Below are 20,285 nucleotides of genomic sequence, written 5' to 3' on the forward strand. Positions count from 1 at the left end.
GCAGAGGTGCCTATTTTTACTATCTTACTGAGCCTAAATTTCACACAGTTTATTTTTATGTGGAATAGAATCAGTTGTGGTGGTAGCTTAAGAAAACTGATCAAACACTTTAAAAAAATGATAGATAAGAGCCACCCTAATGTGAATGTATATTAACAGAGTTTCTGAGGTGGTTTTCTGGCAGAGTGGGAAGGGAGACATATGACAGGGCCATGGTGGCATGGATTGCTGAAATGGTTGTACTGCTGCACAATGTTTATTCATTGTTCTGAACTGCTGATGTGTTGCATTATTGTACCTATTAGAGCTGTGGACTTCATCTCTGTATTGTATTAGGCATATTTTCATATGGATTAATTCAGCCTTCATATGTACAGTTTTGAGTGTTTAATTGTGGTATTAGTTGTCTCCTTTATTATGCTACACTTCTGTATTCTTATTATCTGACATGGGATGTCTTCATTTTTAATGTTTGTTACCATATTGCAGCTTGTACTTTCCTTAGCTCTTTTCATCCATTTTTTTCCTCCAGTTCCTCTACATCCTGGTTATGCATCTGTACGAGTTTTGCAAGATGATCATATCAACTGCCCATACAACTGTATGTAACTGTTCATACCTTCTCAGCTTCTCTAGGTAGATCATTGAGCTTGCATGCAGGCAACACATTTAGCTTATTCTGTTCCGTCAGTGAATTCTGAGTTTGACAAAATTGCTGACTTACGTTCCTGTTATGTTATGCACACAAATAATCCTTGTCTATAGAACCTTCACACCCCACCATACAGACCCATGAAAGGTGGAGCTTTGATTAAAGTGTGTGTCACAAGTCTTGCTGTCACTCACTATTCTTTGCAGTTTGTCACCATTCTCACCAGATTATTCTGCCAGTTTTCACTGGTCGTAGTCTGTCGATGTCATGGGCTTTTGGTATCATTTTCTTTCTCTTTAGGTCCTCGGGTATAATTTCTCTGTGGTAATTAATTTATCCTTCATAGTCATAGAGTGCTGAAGTTCAAATATAGATAATGATGGGCATGTTAATTGAACACAGTTTCAATACTTCATTCTATTGATAAAAATTTTAATAACTGTGGTTGGCAGTCGACCTTTGTGCTTCCTAACATACTTTCTCCCTGCCAGTTTGAATGATCTGGTTATACAGGAAACTTCAGAAGTGATGGTCAATAGTTCACACTTGGAAAGTACAAGCCAAAAGTAGCTAAAAATCTCCAATAAACATGGTCCGCAAACCAACCATTGCCAAGATATCCCATTAATTTGATTTGGAAACAACTTTAATGCCTCTGGATAACGTGGTATTTATGTTGGTATCTCAAGGTTTGGGATATACTATCTTTTTGTTTACACACACCACCACTTCCCTTTCCCCCTCTGTGCATTGTGCCATACTGGCATCATAGTGACTTACGAACATGAAGGCACCAATGAAGAGTACACTGACATCCACTTCATGTATGGCAAAGTGAATGGCAGTGTCCTTGAGGCTGCACAAATGTATGAAGGAGCTTTTCCTCTCTGCAGGTGTATATTTAGCTGGTTACATCACAATCTTAGAGAAACGGGGAATTTTGCATACCATGTACAGGAAGGTCGACCCAGATCCATAATGCCCAATGTTGAGGAAAGGGTGTTGCGCATTGTACACGAACATCGGAATACTTCAACCAGAGGATTGCTACCCCAGAGCGTGTCCTGAGCCATAGCAGTATGTGGCAGATTTTACATCAGCGAGTACTCTATCTAGATCATCTCCAGTGAGAGCAAGCCCCAACATTGCAGACTTACCTCCTAGAGAGAATTTCTGCCAATGGGTGCAACAACAGTGTACCCTGAATCCCCTGTTTGTAAGCAGTAATCTGTTCACAGATGAGGCTGGATTTATATGTGACGGTATTTTTAACTATCATAATGGCCACATTTGGGGCATTTCAGTCCTAATGCAACACATGTATCATGACACCTGATGTACATGATGATGTCCCACTGAACCAATGCCTGAACATGTGGTTCATGCATGACAGTGCTCCAGCACATTCTCACTTATGAGTACTCGGATGTATGGTCAACATTGGATAGGTAGAGGAGAGCCTGTGCCATGGTGTCCAAGGTCTCCAAATTTAAATCCCATGGATTTATGTGTGTAGGGTCATGTCAAAAGCCAGGTCTATGCTACCAAGATCAACTCTCTTGAGGAATTGCGTTTGTGGATTGAAGCAGCCATCCAGCATTTACAGAATTTCCCAGGACCGCCTGAGAGAGTTCGCAACTCATTTCAGAGATGAGTTCAATGTTGCATTCAGACACATGGACAACATACCGAATGCCTACTTGAACATTTAGAGATGCCATGTTTTCCTAGACACTGATGAACTGCGATAGAAAATGTGAAACTTCCTGGCAGATTAAAACTGTGTGCCCGACCGAGACTTGAACTCGGGACCTTTGCCTTTCGCGGGCAAGTGCTCTACCATCTGAGCTACCGAAGCACGACTCACGCCCGGTACTCACAGCTTTACTTCTGCCAGTATCTCGTCTCCTACCTTCCAAACTTGCCCGCGAAAGGCAAAGGTCCCGAGTTTGAGTCTCGGTCGGGCACACAGTTTTAATCTGCCAGGAAGTTTCATATCAGCGCACACTCCGCTGCAGAGTGAAAATCTCATTCTGGAATAGAAAATGTGTTGTATCTCAACAGCAGTTGATTTGTAGACCCATATTTCTTGGAGTTTTTTTAGCTACTTTTAACCTGTACTTCCCATGTGTGAATTATTGACCATCAGTTCTGCTACACCCATTATTGCATTGCAAGTTATATGTTTCAAACTAACTGTATTGCATGGCTCTATTGTCACTTGTTAACCACTAATCTGTCTAATTTCAGGTGGTGATGGAGCCGGAAGAAAAATAGCTGCAGTCCTGGAATCTTGGTCAAGCACTTTGAGAGATAAAAATATAGTAGTAATGTCAACACTGTATCACAGTGAATTACATTTACAGTTTGAAGATGTCTGTATCCTTTACATTTTACTTAAATTTTATAGTATTTTTAAGTTTATAGTGTTCTTATATGACATTGCACACCCACCTCTTGTTATATGGTTTAATTTTCTGTATACATGGGATGCAGTTTAATACTGATGAAGAATGAAATAAGAATTTGTGTTGTTGTTGTTGGATGATGATGATGATGATGATATCACAATATAGTCTCAACCTGATTGCATTTGGTCCAGCAAAATTCAATATTTTTATTGCTTCTATCCAAACCATTTTACAATTATATACACTGATCAGCCAGAACATAATGACCACCTATCTAATAGCCAGTATGTCCAGCTTTGGCATGACTAATAGTGGCAACATGTCACAGCATGGAAGCAACGAGATCTTGGTAGGTTGCCGGAGGGAGTTGGCACTGCATCTCCACATAAGTCACCTAATTCCTCTAAATTCCAGGGAGGGGAGTGATTGGCTCTGATTCCACATTCAATCACATCCCAAATTTGTTCAGTCAGGTTCAGATCTGGCAAGTTGGGGACCCAGCATATCAATTAGAACTTGCCACTGTGTTCATCAGACCACTCCATCACACTCCTAGCCTTGTGATGTGGTGCATTATCTTGTTGAAAATTGCCACTGTTGTTGGGAAACACAATGGTCATGAAGGGGTGTATGTGATTTGCAGCCAATGTATGATACTCCTTGGCTGTCATGGTACCTTGCACAAGCTCCACCAAACCTATGGATTCCCATGTGAATGTTCCCCAGAGTATAATGGAGGTGCCAGCAGCTTGTGTCCATCTCACATTTCAGGAGTCAGGAAGCTGTTACCCTGGAAGATGATGGATTGGCACCTTCCTATCGGCATGATGATGAAGGTATCAGGAGTCACCAGATCTTGCAGTGCTCTGCCACTGTACCAACATCCAGTGCCAATGGTCATGTTCCCATTTCTGTCGTAGTTGCTGATGCTGCGGCGTTAACATTGGCACATGAATGGGGTCATTGGCTGTGTAGGCCCATTTTTAAGTGTTTCCAGTGCACTGTGTGTTCAGATACACTTGTACTCTGCCCATCATTAAAGTCTGATGTTAATTCTGCCACAGTTCACTACCTGTCCTGTTTTACCAGTCTACCCAGCCTACAACGTCCGACATCTGTAATGAGGGGTGGACGCCCAACCCCTACACTGTCTGGGTTTGGTTTCACCACATGTTAAAGACACTCACCACAGCTCTCCTCGAACACCCGAAAAGTCATGCAGTTTCTGAAATGCTCATGCCGAGCCTCCAGGCCATCACAATTGGCTCTTCGTCAAACTCGGATAGGTCCCGCACCTTCCTCATTCTACGCTCAGACAGCACCCTCACTGATACTACATGCACTGTATATGTGTCTGGGTAGCAGTCATTGCCCACTAGATGATGCTGCTATCGCCTGGATGGGTTTATATTAATAGTAGGTCAGTGATCATAATGTTCTGGCTTGTCAGTGTATGAGACATATTAAATTACATGGCTCTTGATCTAGGGACTATGGTACAAGGAGGCATATTCCAGTGCAAGAACAAATATTTGCATGCTAATTTCTGTCATTTCTGCTGCTAATCAGTTTTGTTCCTGGGTGGTTCTTGTGTCAGTACATTTTGTGTAGTCACATCATAATAATGGCAAAAACCTTTGTATTAGGTCTCAGTTTTTCCACATTTGGTTTTGAAATGACCGCTCTTAAATGTTTTTGTTCTGGTATTAAAAAATTTAGCTCCCTCTGTACACTAATCATATTTATAAGCAGTACTTACTTCCAGGTGATGTGCACTTATCAAATGAGATGTCTACCATGCCAACACTCTCACAAATCTTAATGTGTAGTATTACGGGCCACTTTATTTTGCCTTGTGCCAGCTGGAAAAATTATGTCTATCTTAACAGTGGTGAGAACATACAGTCATTCAAAGTAATATTTAACACATTATTTTTCACTACTTTAAGCAGTTAGTCCAACAGCCCACTTGCAAGGGAAATATTTCATACCTTCTGGCTACATAAAGACTGTTATCTGAGAGGAGGGGATTAACAACTGCAACAGTGTTACAGCAGAGATGGGAGAGGCAAAAAGTTGACCAGAAATGCTAAGAAATTTAGGTTCCAGAAGGATACACAGCCACTACAAATTGCCGAAATGTTAGCATTGTACCACATTGGCTGCCACTGGATGGATTAAAATGTTTCTTTATTTTCATTGCTGTGCAGTTTCATCTGTAAAGCCAATATAATCTATTGAAGTAGGCATACTTGGGTTAGTTCCAAGCACTCTTCCAATTGCACAGTCGTAAAAACATTGTTGAGTGAACTTTGCAATTACAGACATGACAAGTTGGCAAACTGTGAAGTCTGACCAATCCCTTATTTTGATGATTATATTGTTTGATAAGTGCTAGGACTCGAATCAAAGTATATTCATTCATTTTAATAGATTATACTATACTAATATTTGAGAAGTCTTCATAGCAGAAAATGTGGGGAAAAAAATTAGATATCTAATGTATCCAGCAGCAGCCAGTGAGGCAGAATGATGTTATTTGGGTAGAACTAGGACAGTGGTGGTATTTGATAAAACTGTTTGTGTCCTTCATTTTAGCCCCCCAGGGGGCCCACAGTCCTTTTGTGGGTACATGTGTGGCGCGCACGGGGCCCCGAGCTATTGCAGCCTCCTTTCCTTTCCTTTGAAGACTGCATTACCATCCCTGTTCCTCTTCCTCCCTCTCCTTGCTCCTTTGACCCTGCCCCCTCTTTTCCCTCTTAGTGGACTTCTTTATGTCGACCTGGTTATCGTCCTGGCTTTGTTTTGGTCTGAGCTATTGTTTAGTTTGCTGTTTTCATCTTCCTTTTCAGCATTTTTGGTCCCCTTGGGGTTTGACCTCCATTTCCAAAAATTTTCCGTTCAATGTGAGCCATTTGGGGATGAACTCCCTAACAAGCTTTCATGGTGCAGGATCCTCTCCCCCTCCCCTCCCCTTTCCCTTGGCACCCTAGCCCCACTCCTGCTAGGTCACCAGCACGGTAGCCAGTCCATGTGGCGGGCCTGTTAAGTACCCACTTAGCTGAGCCCTCTGAAACCACGGGGATCACACTGCTAGTACCTGAGCTGTTAACGCCTCGTGTATGCCCAGGAGTCGATGCTCATTGTTTTGGGGTACCAGAACTCCCGGCAATGGCCCCTGTGCCAGACGGCCCTTGCTGCGGCTGGGTGGCACCCACGGGGTGAGCCCCTGATCAGAGTGGGTGGTACTAGGGCGGGCACCTTGCGCATGAAGTGACAAAAGCTTCACCATCCTGGCCATTCTGTGGCCGTCTCTAAGAGTGGTAGCAAACGTGACACTCTTTCTTCTGATCCTTCGGCCTTCCCCTCCCTGGCCACCCCGTGGGAGGAGTGGGCAAGCTCGCCAGCTTGGGTTGAAACCTTTCCGTCAGTACCTGGTTTGTAACAGGACGGATGGCAGTAGTTTTGCCACGACAAAGCCTTTGCTTTTCGTGGAGACGATTGAAGATAAGTATGGTGAAGTTGAATTGATGAGTAAAATGTGGTCCGGTGCTTTGCTCATCAAGACATCTTCTGCTGCCCAATCTCACACCCTGTGTGCTTGTGACCATCTCTGTGACGTCCCAGTCTCCGTCACGCCCCACCAATCTTTGAACTCAGTACATGGCATTATTTTCCCTGAGGACCTCTGTGCTAACCTCCAGCAGCAAGGGGTTCATTTTATCCGCCATGTGCAGCGAGGCCCTCCAAACAATCGCATCGCTATGGGCGCCTTTACCATGGTCTTTGAGGGGGATGTCCTCCCAGAGAAGGTCAAGGTAATAGTGTATCAGTGTGATGTAAAACCTTATATTCCACCACTGATGAGATGTTTTGAGTGCTTAAGGTCTGGACACATGTCTTCCCGCTGCACCACTGATCCCCTCTGTGGTGACTGCAGGTGCCCCCTCCATGAGGGGAGTGCCTGTGCTCCTCCGCTAATGTGTGTAAATTGTAATGGACATCATTCTCCACGCTTGCCTACATGCCTGGTGTTTCTGAAAGAAAGAAGGATTCAAGAGTACAAAACCTTAGATCGGCTCATCTACACTGAGGCTTGTCAAAAATATGACCGGCTCCAGCCCGTCTATGGCCTCTACTTTTCCTTCAATTATGTCCATTTCACCCTCCTACCCCCTCCTCTTCCCAGCCCCACCCCATTTGCCCCATGCCTTGAACTAACTCCTCTTCCTCCTCCTCCTCCCCCCCCCTCCCACTCCCCCTCACCTTCAGTACCCATACCCACCCCTTCGGGTGCTGCTCCGCCTCCCCTGCCGGAGAAGTGTTGCCCTCCTTTGGCGGCCGCTGGTACTGGAGCTCCCTCCCAGGACACCTCTTCCTGACACCCCCCTGAAAGGCGATCTACTGCTCCACATTCGCAGCGTGAATCGCAGACGGTGGGCACCAAGATTGCCCGGTGTAATTCCGTGCCTGCCCTCGCTGAAGACTGCCCTTCTCTTCCTTCCCAAGAGAAGTACCAGAAACGCAGGAACAAGGGTAAGGCCCCTCTGGTACCCCCTGAGGTGCTGCCTTCCCCTCCTACAGCCAATGAACCAACAGAGTCTGACCCCACCTATATGGATATTACCCCATCCTTATCGATGATGGATACCGACTCGGTGGCGTGACCGCCTCCGGTCCAATCACTTCCACTTTGGACTCCGGCTTGAGAATCTTCCAGTGGAATTGTAATGGATATTTGTGTCACCTTCCAGAGTTGCAGCCCCTTCTTTCCTTCTGCTCTGCCACTTGTATTGCGCTCCAGGAGACCCATTTTGTCAATTCTTACTCACCGACCCTTCGTGGGTTCCATGCTTTCATTCAGAACCGAATTGGCCCCTTCGTGGGCTTCTGGTGGTGTTTGCGCCTTGGTCCACAAGGACATTGTTAGTAAATGGGTTCCCCACCATACTATTCTGGAAGCCATTGCTGTCGGGGTCCATCTGGCCACTCCAATCACAATCTGTAATCTTTACCTTCCACCTAACAGGTCGCCCACATCGCATGCCCTCACCACCCTTCTTCAACAACTCCCTTCTCCCTTCCGGTTATTAGGGGACTTTAATGCCCACAACCCTCTTTGGAGTAGTCATGCGACTACTGCCCTGGGCAGGACAGTTGAAGCTGTTCTGGCAGGGCTTGACCTCTAGTGTGGTACACGGCACTTTCTCAACCATTGACCTCTCCATCTGCAGTCCCAGCATTCTTCCCGCCATTGAGTGGGGCGTCCACGATGACTTACGTGACAACGTCCATTACCCGATTGTTTTGACCATTCTTCAGTGTCTCTCGCTCTGTCACCTTCTGAGGTGGGCCCTATCTAAGGCTGATTGGGGTGCCTTCTCCTCTGCTCCCACCCCCCTGTATTGCCACACGACAGTGTTGATGAATCTACTCAGTCATTGACTGCCTCCATCCTTTCAGCAGCTGTTTCAGTAATCCCTTCTTCAGGTTCCCCCTACGGGAAGATGGTTCCTTGGTGGACTCCGGAAATTGCTGCAGCCATAAACGACCACTGCCGTGCTCTTCAACACTTCAAGCGGCACCCTTCTGCTGCTCTTCTTCTGGTCTTTAAACGACTCCGTGCCCGGGCCCGCTACCTAATCAAATTTCAGAAACGGATTTGCTGGGAACGATATGTAGCTGCCATAGGACCCCACATCCCCTCTTCACAAGTCTGGATGAAACTCCGGCGAATTTTTGGCCACCATCCTCCCACTGGGGTTGTGGGAATTTCTGTACATGGTATTGTCATTACCAATCCGGACTTTGTGGCAGAAAATTTTGCTCAACACTTTGCTCAAGCTTGGGCATCGGCTCAGTATCCGCCCACGTTCCTTCTCCTAAAAGAGCATTCAGAACGACTGCCTTTGTCTTTTGTTTCTCGCTACTCAGAACCATATAATGCCCCATTTAGCGAGTGGGAATTTGCCAGTGCCCTCGCCCTTTGTCCTGATACGGCTCCTGGACCAGATCGGATACATAACCAAATGCTCCAACACTTCTGGTGACTGGCCACCATTGTATATTGACCCTCTTCAACTGTCTGTGGGGTGAGGGAGTATTTCCTACCCAGTGGCAGGAAAGCATTGTTGTTCCGGTGTTGAAGCCAGGGAAGCCGCCTCTTCAGTTGGATAGCTACCGTCCAATTAGCCTTACTAATGCCCTCTACAAGCTCCTTGAATGCATGGTGAGTTGGCGGCTGTTTTGGATCCTTGAATCCCGTGACCTTTTGTCATCAACTCAAAGCGGTTTTCGCTGTGGCCGCTCTATGATGGATAACTTGGTGCACCTAGAGTCTGCTATCCGGTCGGCTTTTGCCCATCGGTAATACCTCCTTGTAGTCTTCTTTGATCTGCATAAAGCCTATGACACCAGCTGGTGCCACCACATCCTCACCACCCTTCACGAATGGGGCCTTCATGGTGCTCTGCACATTTTTAACTGTAATTTTCTTTCTTATCGATCTTTTTGGGTCCAGGTTGGCTCCTCATACAGCTCTCCCCATTGGCAAGAAAATGGGGTTCCACAGGGTTCCGTGCTGAGCATCCCTCTTTTTCTCATAGCCATTAATGGTCTAGTGACAGCTTTTGGGCCGACAGTGTCCCCCTCTTTGTATGCTGACGATTTTTGTGTCGACCTCGCCTCCTCCGTAATGGACGCTGCAGAACGCCGTCTACAGGGGGCAATCTGTCGGCCAGCCCTTCGAGGTGGTGGACACCCATCGCTTCTTGGGTCTGGTCTTCAATGCCTGATTGACGTGGCTCCCTCACCTTCGCCAGCTGAAGAGGACATGCTGGTCCCATCTCAATGTTCTTAGGTGTCTGTGCAATACCACCTGGAGTGCAGACCACTCTGTTGTCCTGTGATTGCATCAAGCGTTGGTACAGTCTCGTTTAGACTATGGAAGTCCTGTCTATGGTTTTGCGTCACCTTCGACAATGCAGATACTAGACCCCATCCACCGCTGTGGGGTCCGACTTGCGACTGGTGCCTTCCGGACTAGCCCCGTACTTAGCCTTCTCGCAGAGGCGGGGATTCCACCACTGCGAGTTTTGTGCCGGCAACAGCTGATATCCTATGCGCTCCGCATTTGCTGCACCCCAAAGCACCCTAATTATGGTCTCCTTTATCCAGACATGGAGATCACCCTGCCACAGCAGCGGCCACAATGTGGGCTTACCATGGCTGTCCGCATTCAGTAGCTCTTTACTGAGCTCCAGCAATTGCCTTTACCACGTCTCTTCTCCGCTCACGCACGTACCCCTCCATGGTGCGTCTCTCGGCAGCAACTCTGTCTTGATCTCCCAATCGATTCAAAGGATTCTGTCCCTCCAATGACTCTTCACCACCAGTTCTCCTGTCTCCTCAGTTCCTTTCAGGGTTCAGAAGTGATCTGTACTGATGGCTCCATGGTTGCTGGCCGCACTGGTTTTGCTTACACATATGCGCGATGCACGGAACTTCGCTCCTTGCCAGATGGCTGTAGTGTTTTTACTGCAGAATTGGTAGCCATCTTGCGCACACTGGACCGTATCCGCTCCTGCTCAGGACTATCCTTCACTATCTGTAGTGACTCGTGGAGTGTTTTGCATGCTATCAGCCAATGCTTCCTTCGCCACCCATTGGTCATTGCTATCCAGGACTCCCTTTCTCTCCTCGCTCAACGTGGATGCTCGGTGGTTTCCATTTGGACCCCAGGCCATGTTGGGATTCCTGGCAATGAACTTTCCGATCAACTGGTTAAATTAGCTACTACCAGGCCATCTCTCGCTATTGGCATTCCAGAAATAGACCTTTGCTCGGCATTGGGATGCAGAATGGAGCACTCTTTCTTCACCAAACAAGCTCAGGGCAATTAAGGATTCTACAACTCCATGGTGGTCCTCCTTATGGGCCTCTCATAAGGCCTCTGTCTACCTCTGCCAGCTCCACATCGGCCATACTTTTTTGACTCGTGGTTATCTCCTCTGTCGTGAGGAACCCCCCTCTCTGTCGTTGTGGATCGATGTTGACTGTGGCTCACATCTTATTGGACTGCCCCAACTTAGCCCCCCTACGACGGACATTTAGCTTTCCAGAATTGCTACTCCTGGTGTCGGCTGACGATGCCTGAGTGGCGGATCTCGTTTTGCATTTTATTCGTAATGGGTTTTTTTTATTGCTTTGTTTAAGGGAGGGGCCCTTCCAACTTATCGGTGAGTGGAGGGGATGGCAGGCTTTCATGCTCCCGCCTTCACCCTGACTGGATTGGCTTCAACTGGGCTTGGTGGTTCACTCCAGCCCTCTGCCATCCCACTCCTTTCCTCATGGGGTCTGTTATGTCCTGAGCATCTCTCTTGTCTCCTGTGCTTCTTCGTTCATGCCCCTGTCATTAGTCATTTTCTTCCCCTCACCTCATCTTCTGTCCTTTTCCTTCCTTCCCTGTCAATAGTTTATCATTTTATGGATGTTGTAGTTCCCTCTTTAACTGTGGGATTTTATCGGTTTTAGTTAATCTCAGGTCGGAGGGACTGATGACTGTGTAGTTTGGTCCCTCCACCAACCAACCAACCAACCAACCATCCTTCATTTTAGATTTGAGAAGGCATTGGACTTTGCACCACAGTGCTGAGTGGTACCTGAAATATTATTGTATAGAGTTTCTTCAGGAATATATAATTGGCTAGATTAATTTTTGACTAATAGAACCCAGTAGGTTATATTGGATAGCAAATGTTCAGCAGAAACTAAAGTAACATTCAAATTTAGATAACATGTAGTCAAGAAAGACTGTGTGCAAATTCTGGATCCTCCATCATACATCTTGTATGGGAGGTCTTCAGACTAAGATAAATGAAATTAGGCTGTGTTCCTTGACATATAGACTTAATCCTTTTTTTTTTTTTTTTTTTTTTAATAGTGAGACAAAAAAACTGATCTTATTGATAGGACATATACCCGTTGATGACCACTCTACAATGGCTGTAGAATATACGTGTAGAAGGATTTTCCTTTATGATACCTTGAATCTTGTATATTGTTATACCTCAGTTGAATAGCATGTCTTATTTAAGAGAGTGTGGCTCAAATTTCTCTCTGACCATCTGGATACAGGTTTTCAAGCACCCCTCAGACACTCGAGACAAATGTCGTGGCTCTGCAATTGGGACAGAAAATTCTGCATCAGAGCTCCTGCCTTCATCCTGGTCCCATATGAATGTGTGCTCCACCTTTAATAACTTAATCATTTACAGGATGCAATATAATAATGATTTGTTCCTTTGTTACTCAGCTTGGTGTCTGGAACATGTCAACTCTGTTCATCCTACAATAAATGATTGTGTGTGTTGCACATGGTTCTTTTTGTGCAAAAAGTCATCTAGATCTGGCGGGGGGAAAAGGTCGCAGTACCGAGAAGGAGTTGTGCGACATAAATGAAACTTGTTGGGCACATTTCTACATCTGATAGACGATGTCTATTCAAATTTCGTCCCGATCACATCAGAGTTGTACTAGTAGCACCACTGTGAGGATGCCAGTCAGGTTTGCTTTAAATACACGCTTAACTGTTGTGAGCATTAGTTACCTCTGAAATTGGACACGGTGTGTCGATACTAGTCGAGAATGCCTTTAAGGCAACAAAGATGCCATTACCGACATGTCACTGAGTTTAAATGAGGTTGTGTAGTAGGGCTATGAAAAGCTGGAGTTCCTTCTTCGATATTGTAGAAAGACTTTGCAGGAATGTAGCCACAGTACACGATTGCTCGCAGTGGTGGTCGGGAGAATGTATGGTGGCAAGAAGACCGGGCTCTGGATGGCTATATGGCGCTACATAGAGGGAAGACTATCATGTTCGGTGTATAGTTCTTGCACATCATACTGTGTCTGTAGCAGCCATTTGAGCACCAGCTGGAACCACAGTGACACAATGAACTGTTGCAAATTGGTTACTTCAAGGACAACTCCAAGCCAAACATCCTATAGTGTACATTCCATTGACCCCAAACCACCACCATTTGCGACTTCAGTGATGTCAAGTAAGAGCTCATTGGATGGCAGGGTGGAGGTCTGTCGTGTTCTTCTGATGAAAGTGGGGTCTGCCTCGGTGCCAGTGACAGGCATATGTTGGTTAGGAGGAGGCCAGTTGAGGGCCTGCAACCAATCTGTCTGCATATAGACACACTGGACCTATACCTGGAGTTACAGTCCGGGGTGCAATATCGTATGACAGCAGGAGCACTCTCGTAGTTATCCCATGCACCCTGACTGGTAATGAACTGCGTTCCAGGGGGTGTTTTCCAACAAGATAATGCAGATCCACTTACTGCTGATGTGAAACTTCCTGGCAGATTAAAACTGTGTGCCCGACCGAGACTCGAACTCAGGACCTTTGCCTTTCGCGGGCCAGTGCTCTACCGTCTGAGCTACAGAAGCACGACTCGCGCCCGGTCCTCACAGCTTTACTTCTGCCAGTATCTCATCTCCTACCTTCCAAAAATCTCATTCTGGAATACTGCTGATGTACCGAGCATGCTGTACCGAGTGTCAACGTTTTACCTTGGCGTGCTCGATCACCGATCTGTCTCCAGTCGAGCACGTGTGGGACATCGTTGGATGACAACTCCAGTGCTGTCCACAAGCGATATTAACCGTCCTTGTATTGACTGACCAAGTGCCATATTCGTGGAACTCCAGCCCACAGACTGACATCTGGCAACCGTACAAAAAAATGCGTGCATGTTTGCATGCTTGCATTCAACATTCTAGCAGCTACACCAGTTATTAATGTACTGGCGTTTCACATTTGATATGGCTTATCTTATGCTTACATTAACCTGTGAAGTTGCAATATTAATCACTTACATATGTTACCTAGACTAATATATTCCAGAAATTTCATTCCTCTACATTAATTATTTTCTGGTGTTGCGATTTTTTCCCATCAGTGTATATATATTTATTTATATACGTCAGCTTGGCTGCTGCTGTCATCAGATCAAAACTCGGAACTTATAAAACAATGTTCAGTGTCAGTATTAGTAAAACCCCTGCCTACTAATACTGACACTAAGCATTGCTTTCCAAGTTCTAAGTTTCAATCTGATGACAGAAGCCAAAACGGTGTTATAAAAATAGAAATATATCAAGTGATGTCGATGGCATCATTCACAAAATATCCACAGCTGCAGACTCATTCAGGAAATTTACTTCTGTACAGAGTTCATTCACGTACCTCAAATCAATTTATATCTGGACCAAAGTCCACTTAAAAATATTATATCACTACATGATATTTGTCTCTCTATTTATTTCTAGAAAACATATAGTTCAGACAGCTATCTAAAAATGATTGCATGTTGCATTTTTGTTAAGGAGCTTGAATAATGATCAGAATCTACTAATAGTTTCATCATCAAACAGAATTTTACACGGTTTCATAGAAATTTACTAGAATTATAAAGCTACATCTGTAATTTATAAATCACTTTAACTATTTGCAAGATGGACCAACACCACTGAATACGGTGACATTTGTTTCGAGAAGAGGCGCTGCTGTTATTCGCTGGAAAGGCCATGGGAATATTGAAGAGGTTGTTGAGGAAATATTAGGAATCAACAGTGTTCCAGATGCAGAACTTCGTAAGTCGCTGCACACTTGTGCTAAGAGGAACTGAATTCTCTCTCTCTCTCTCTCTCTCTCTCTCTGTGTGTGTGTGTGTGTGTGTGTGTGTGTGTGTGTGTTTGTTTTTATTGCTCCTGTTAAATTTGCTATGTCCACAATGTTAGTTTGCCCCTGAATTTGTGTCAACATATTTATAAATTTCCCATGATTTACGCATTACGAAACAATATTCGTTGAGAGAAAAAAAAAAAATATTATGCTGTCATGTTGGCTGACGACTGGTGCTTGCAAATATTACATGGTTAAGTTTCTTGACAACTTGGCACTCTACTCAGTGGATTTGAGCTGGTAAATGTGTAAAAGTTGGAACAATTTGTGCCGTATCTCCCCCTGCTGCCAAGCACTACTTGGCGCGATGGCTGATGGGAGTAACTAAGTTTGTTCGAATAAAGATATCATGACCGTTCACAATCATTTCCAAACTCTCTATTATGCAAATGCAATTTCGTGATTGTTGTGATCATCGTGACACTTTTGTCGAATCATATTTAGCGTGTTTCGGTATTTGTCCTCTTGTAGCGCTAGTTGACACCATCATTCACTGTGTGTTGCTCAAATGTTTTTAGTTTAAACACAATGCTGGTCACGTATTTTTTCATGCTGAACAAAACGTGTTTCGTGAATTTATTCTCATTGTCAAGTGCAGTATTATCGTATTATTTTTTGTGATGTTACACGAACAGTGTGAGTGATAGTTTGGATTTGTGTGGTTTTCTACATAATTGAGGAGGCGCAGTACCTGATAACTTCAAAAAGACGACTATGGTGAATGAGAGGCAGAATAACACATTCGAACACCACACAAAGTACTTGTGTACATATTTGCACTTGACAATGAGAAAGAATTCTCGAAACACATCATTAAGCATGGAAAAATACGTAACTACTGCTGTATTTCATTATTTAAGTAATGACTGACAGCTGCACGCTTGCCAAAAACATAGATTATGATATTTGAAATTAAGTCAAGCGTTTCCACTTCCCAGACAGTTATCAGTTCCAGTTACATCAGTGGTTTTTATTAGACAATAAACTTTTATTAGATAATAAAAAAGTCCCTGACACATCTTTTGAGCCTGTTATGTACGTATATCATACATAATGTGCGAAAATGCAAGGGGGAATCCTATATCTAACTTTCTACAGTTTAAAATGTTATTTCCCACATTTTACATTTTCTCGCATTTTACATAATTTTTTTTTTTTTTTTTTTTTTTTTTAAGTCCCTTGAAAAGTGTAAAAGTGGGGTTTCACTGTATTTGTGCCTGTGATAGATGTGATGTAATGATTTATGGAAACCAAGGGGAAAGGGAGGAGGTTGGTCGTAAGAATGATGACAATATGCTGCAGAGGGAGACTGAATTGTGATGTAATGTGGGAAAAATCTCTGGTAAGGATAGACCCTTTTTTGGTGTAACTTTCTGAAACCATAGTCACATTACAGTTGTTTATGTTATGGCTGTTATCTGCTTATAGTAACTGAGCTGGTATCCCTCGCCAGTACCTTCAGTACCGAATTCCGATATTTGGTCAGACTGCTTTAGCTTTATCATATTTTCTTATTTGTTTTATATCACACATGACAATCATTTATGAATTGTTACTGAATTATCCACTGCACACTCTTTTAATTTGAGCTGTTTGCCACATTAGGGGTGAATGCACTGGACCCATAGCTATGATCTTTGTTGTATAAAAGAAAAAAAAATTGTCATGCTGCTACCAAATATATTTATTTGCATGCTGTTTTAAAGGTGTTATAGCTTCATTTTCAATGAAATAATTCATTTGAGATTGTACAAGTAGGTGTGCATGTGCACTAACACACTGTTAGAGCCTTGTCCCATCAGAAATCACAGTGAAAATGCGTCCTTGAAAATTGGCACATGTTGATCCACATGTTGTGTACAAGGACAAAAACAAAAAGATGAAACACTGATTATTTTTTAAAAAAAAAAAAAAGGTGGAGCACATACAGTGTTTTTGTTGAAGATAATGTCACCAATTATATTTTAATTATCCTATTTGTTTGAGGTATGCTGTGGGTTGTTGGCTTCCTAACACAACGCGCCCCTGTTTCCTGCAAGCACCTGGAGCGTCCAGATGTGCCCCTATGCAGTCTGATTCCGGGCACAGTGCGCTGTTCACTGGAACAACGATACAAGATCAAATTCTGCATGAAACTTGGGAAGGCAGCTGCTGAAAAGTGTCCAATAATTGAGCAGACAGTTGGAAATGAATACTTGTCAAAATGCAGGTGTTTTGTGAGCACATTTTTTTGAATGCTGAGATGATGTCAGTAACAAAATTCGCTCTGAACACTCTTCAGCGTCAAAAGGTGAAGACCGTATAGCTTGTGTGCGTGAAGTTTTGAACACAGACAGTAGAATGAGTGTTGGCAGTTCCCAGACACTCTATCAAGAGAATACACCAAGCCATGCTGCCTTCTTGGTGACAGATTGTGTGTTCAGAGATTATATGGCAACATTGCCCCAGTGCTCTGCACAGACCTGACCTAACTCCAGCAAAATCTGTTTTGTTTTCCTGGCTCAAGACACCCTTGAAAGGATGCTGTTTAAAGACCATTGTCAATGTGAAAGTTGCTGCTACATGTGTCATAAAGGACATTGCAATCCAGGCTTTCCAGGATGCCTACAATATGTGGAAATTTCGCTGCAGAACAATGCACAGGTGCAGGAGGGACCCCTAATTTGAAGAATTTTGATTCATTTTACTGTTCTGATCAATAAATTAGTTTTTATGGCCTCAGTGACATTACTTCATAAATAAACCTTGTATCAGTGGCAGATAATGTTGAAGTATTCTGTTGACCATCACAAAGTCAGGTCACTCACTTCTGTGATGATTGATCCACGATGTCTTTCATCTGTAAGAAATGGATAATTGTAGTGTGATAGGTGTTTGCAACAATATCTGTACTGATATGGAATGCTTGTCTGACTATTATGTCAGGTGGGTATTGTCACCTTCTCTTCTTGTTACATATATCATTGTAGTTCAGTTGACCGGCATGATGAGGATATTTACTGAAATATGAGAGAGAACCCCAACTTTCCCCAGGATTTTTGATAACTTCTTTCTCTGGCTATGTTTTATCTGTGAAAATGCCTGATTGCTTTAGTTTCCACATTGAATTATGCCAATTTGCAACCCCTTATACCATAGTCCATATTTTTCGTTGAATTTTTGCAGCCTAACATGTTATTCTACTGTTTCCATTGTTTCTTGAATTGAAGGATAACTTACTGGTAAAAATCATACCTTTTACTACTCCATTTTGCACCACTTACACTATTCACATCACAGCAATATTTTGTATGTTTTCAATTTGTATACACACTTGTGTGTGTTTTGCTTCCCATCTTTAATTATAGTAATTCTGTTTGGATGATTTAATTGTGTAAATGTGGAATATTTTTTGCTTATTTGTAAGATTTGAAAATGAAAAAAAAAAATATGCAGAATGTTTCAAATGCTTGTGTTCATAACTATCTGCTTACAACTTTTTGGACTTCCTGCATTGCAGGTGAGTTTGGTTACCCTTCAGAAGAGTTCGTGAGATACCTCATGCTAGGTAATTCAGACAGTGAAGAGGTATGAACACTTAACATAGTAACTGTCTCATTATAATTTATTTAAACACTTTCGAACGATTTTAAAATCCTTTCTTTTTAGGTACCAGTGGCAAGTGGGTCTGCAAGTCCGCTTGAGAGGTGAGGACTTTGTCATACAAAATCCTTTAATTATGTTATTGTTTGAAATTCCTATAGTTCACAACCACAGTTAACTGTTGCATATTTTTCTTTACTCCACTTTCATCTTGAAGATGTTAACCTTTGCGTGTTGTTCCTGCAAGGCGATGTCACTACTAATTTATGAAATCGATATTATGAAGTCATAGTAACCTTGAGCCCCTCAGTAGCAAAATCTTCATTTCTCTATCATTTTCTCTGTTTTTGTGATATAGGATTGCAAGTTTTGCATCCTAGCTCCTGTAACTCTCTTCTGCCTTTAATATTCTTGTTTAAATTATGACTATAATAAGCAATGGAGTATTGTTGTGGATGTCATTTAGCAATGAATGCCTATTTCTGGCGAATAAGTTTTTTGAATGTTTATAACTGTATGTTTTCCTATCATGCATTACTTGCCTTTTTTGTTGTCTGTGTGCGCTAATTCCCCTAGGGAGATCAAGTAGCATTTGGAATTTCTTTTTAGCTAAAACTATGACCTAATTTCTTCTTTGTTAATTGTGTTACAGAAAATTAGTTTCTCTGTTAGTGAAAAGTGTATGAAATATAAAGCTTTTCCAAAATTATGGTTTCCAAGGGTCAAATTTAGACAAGTCTTCCGCAATATTTCTCTCGTGTAACCACACATCTGAATATTTTCAGAATTCATGACACTAGAAAAAGGGGAGAAAAACTAAAGAGGTACCTTAAATTTCTATTGAATTTTTCTTTGGTAAATAAAGTGAGATGCAATGGATAGTTTTTTAAGTGCATGCCATTATATGACGGGATCAGAAAAGATTTGTAGTATGAAGCACCATGTGGAAACGCTACAATGTGCTTTCTGGCTACAGAAACCAGTTCTCACATGTACTATAGCCAAGAAACAGAGTAGTTCATGTCATTCTTAACATAATTTTTTATTTGTTAGCACAAAGTGATTGTGTGTCATCCTGAGGGCGCACTGAAGGCTTTAGTTTGATGTATGCTCTGATGTTTTTTGCTTTGCTGAGACCCAGTGAAAAAATGTCCTTAAATTCATTGCACAATGAGTCCAGGTCCTGAAAAGATACTTGTTTTGATACTAAATTTACTGCATTGGTGACTGAACACAAAAGCATTGAATGCATCCAAACCAAAGAGATTTTCTGCTCTTCTCCTGTCCACCACAAGGAAGGTTAGCTGCTGTACCACATTTTTATATTTAGCTTCTGCAGTGAATTGTCTGTTAATGAGGATCATCTGCTTACTGTAATTTACCAAAAGATTTTTTTGTCAATGAAAGTTGCAGGGAACCTAGTGGCACGTAAGTTTTAATATTCAATAAAGATGTGCCAGCACTGGTGTCCACTTGAAATGTCACTGGCTCTCCATCGATTGCAGAGTGCGTCATATTAATGTCCATTGGTTGTTCACTTTGTTGCTATGAACGAAATGTAGAAGATTTACACACTGCTGAGATGTGCCCAGACTTCCAAGGAAGTGGCCATTTTTTCCATGATCATAGCATGAAAGACACTATTGTTAAATTGAAGAGCCAAAAAAACTGGTGCACCTGCCTAATATCGTGTAGGGTCCCCAGGAGCACGCACGAGTGTTGCAACATGATGTGTCACGGACTCGACTGATGTCTGAAGTAGTGCTGGAGGAAATGGACCCCATGAATCCAGCAGGGCTGTCTACAAATCTGTAAGAGTACGAACAGGTATAGATATCTTTTGAGCAGCACATTGCAAGGCAGTCCAGATATGCTCAATAATGTT

At 43.1% G+C, this 20,285-nt stretch overlaps 1 protein-coding gene across 2 annotated transcripts in view; it reads left to right on the plus strand.

Annotated features, from left to right (window-relative positions):
- The window catches only part of LOC124554906 (UBX domain-containing protein 4-like), a 128,849-nt gene that overhangs the window by 70,084 nt on the left and 38,480 nt on the right, over positions 1–20,285 (plus strand). For both annotated transcript variants that reach the window (XM_047128596.1, XM_047128595.1), the window contains exons 2-5: positions 2,903–3,031; positions 14,590–14,727; positions 18,318–18,385; positions 18,467–18,504. In XM_047128596.1, coding sequence (XP_046984552.1) covers positions 2,903–3,031; positions 14,590–14,727; positions 18,318–18,385; positions 18,467–18,504 — 373 coding nt within the window. The remainder of the gene's footprint in view (positions 1–2,902; positions 3,032–14,589; positions 14,728–18,317; positions 18,386–18,466; positions 18,505–20,285) is intronic.

The sequence above is a fragment of the Schistocerca americana genome, chromosome X, assembly GCF_021461395.2.
Source record: "Schistocerca americana isolate TAMUIC-IGC-003095 chromosome X, iqSchAmer2.1, whole genome shotgun sequence".
Lineage (NCBI taxonomy): Eukaryota > Metazoa > Arthropoda > Insecta > Orthoptera > Acrididae > Schistocerca > Schistocerca americana.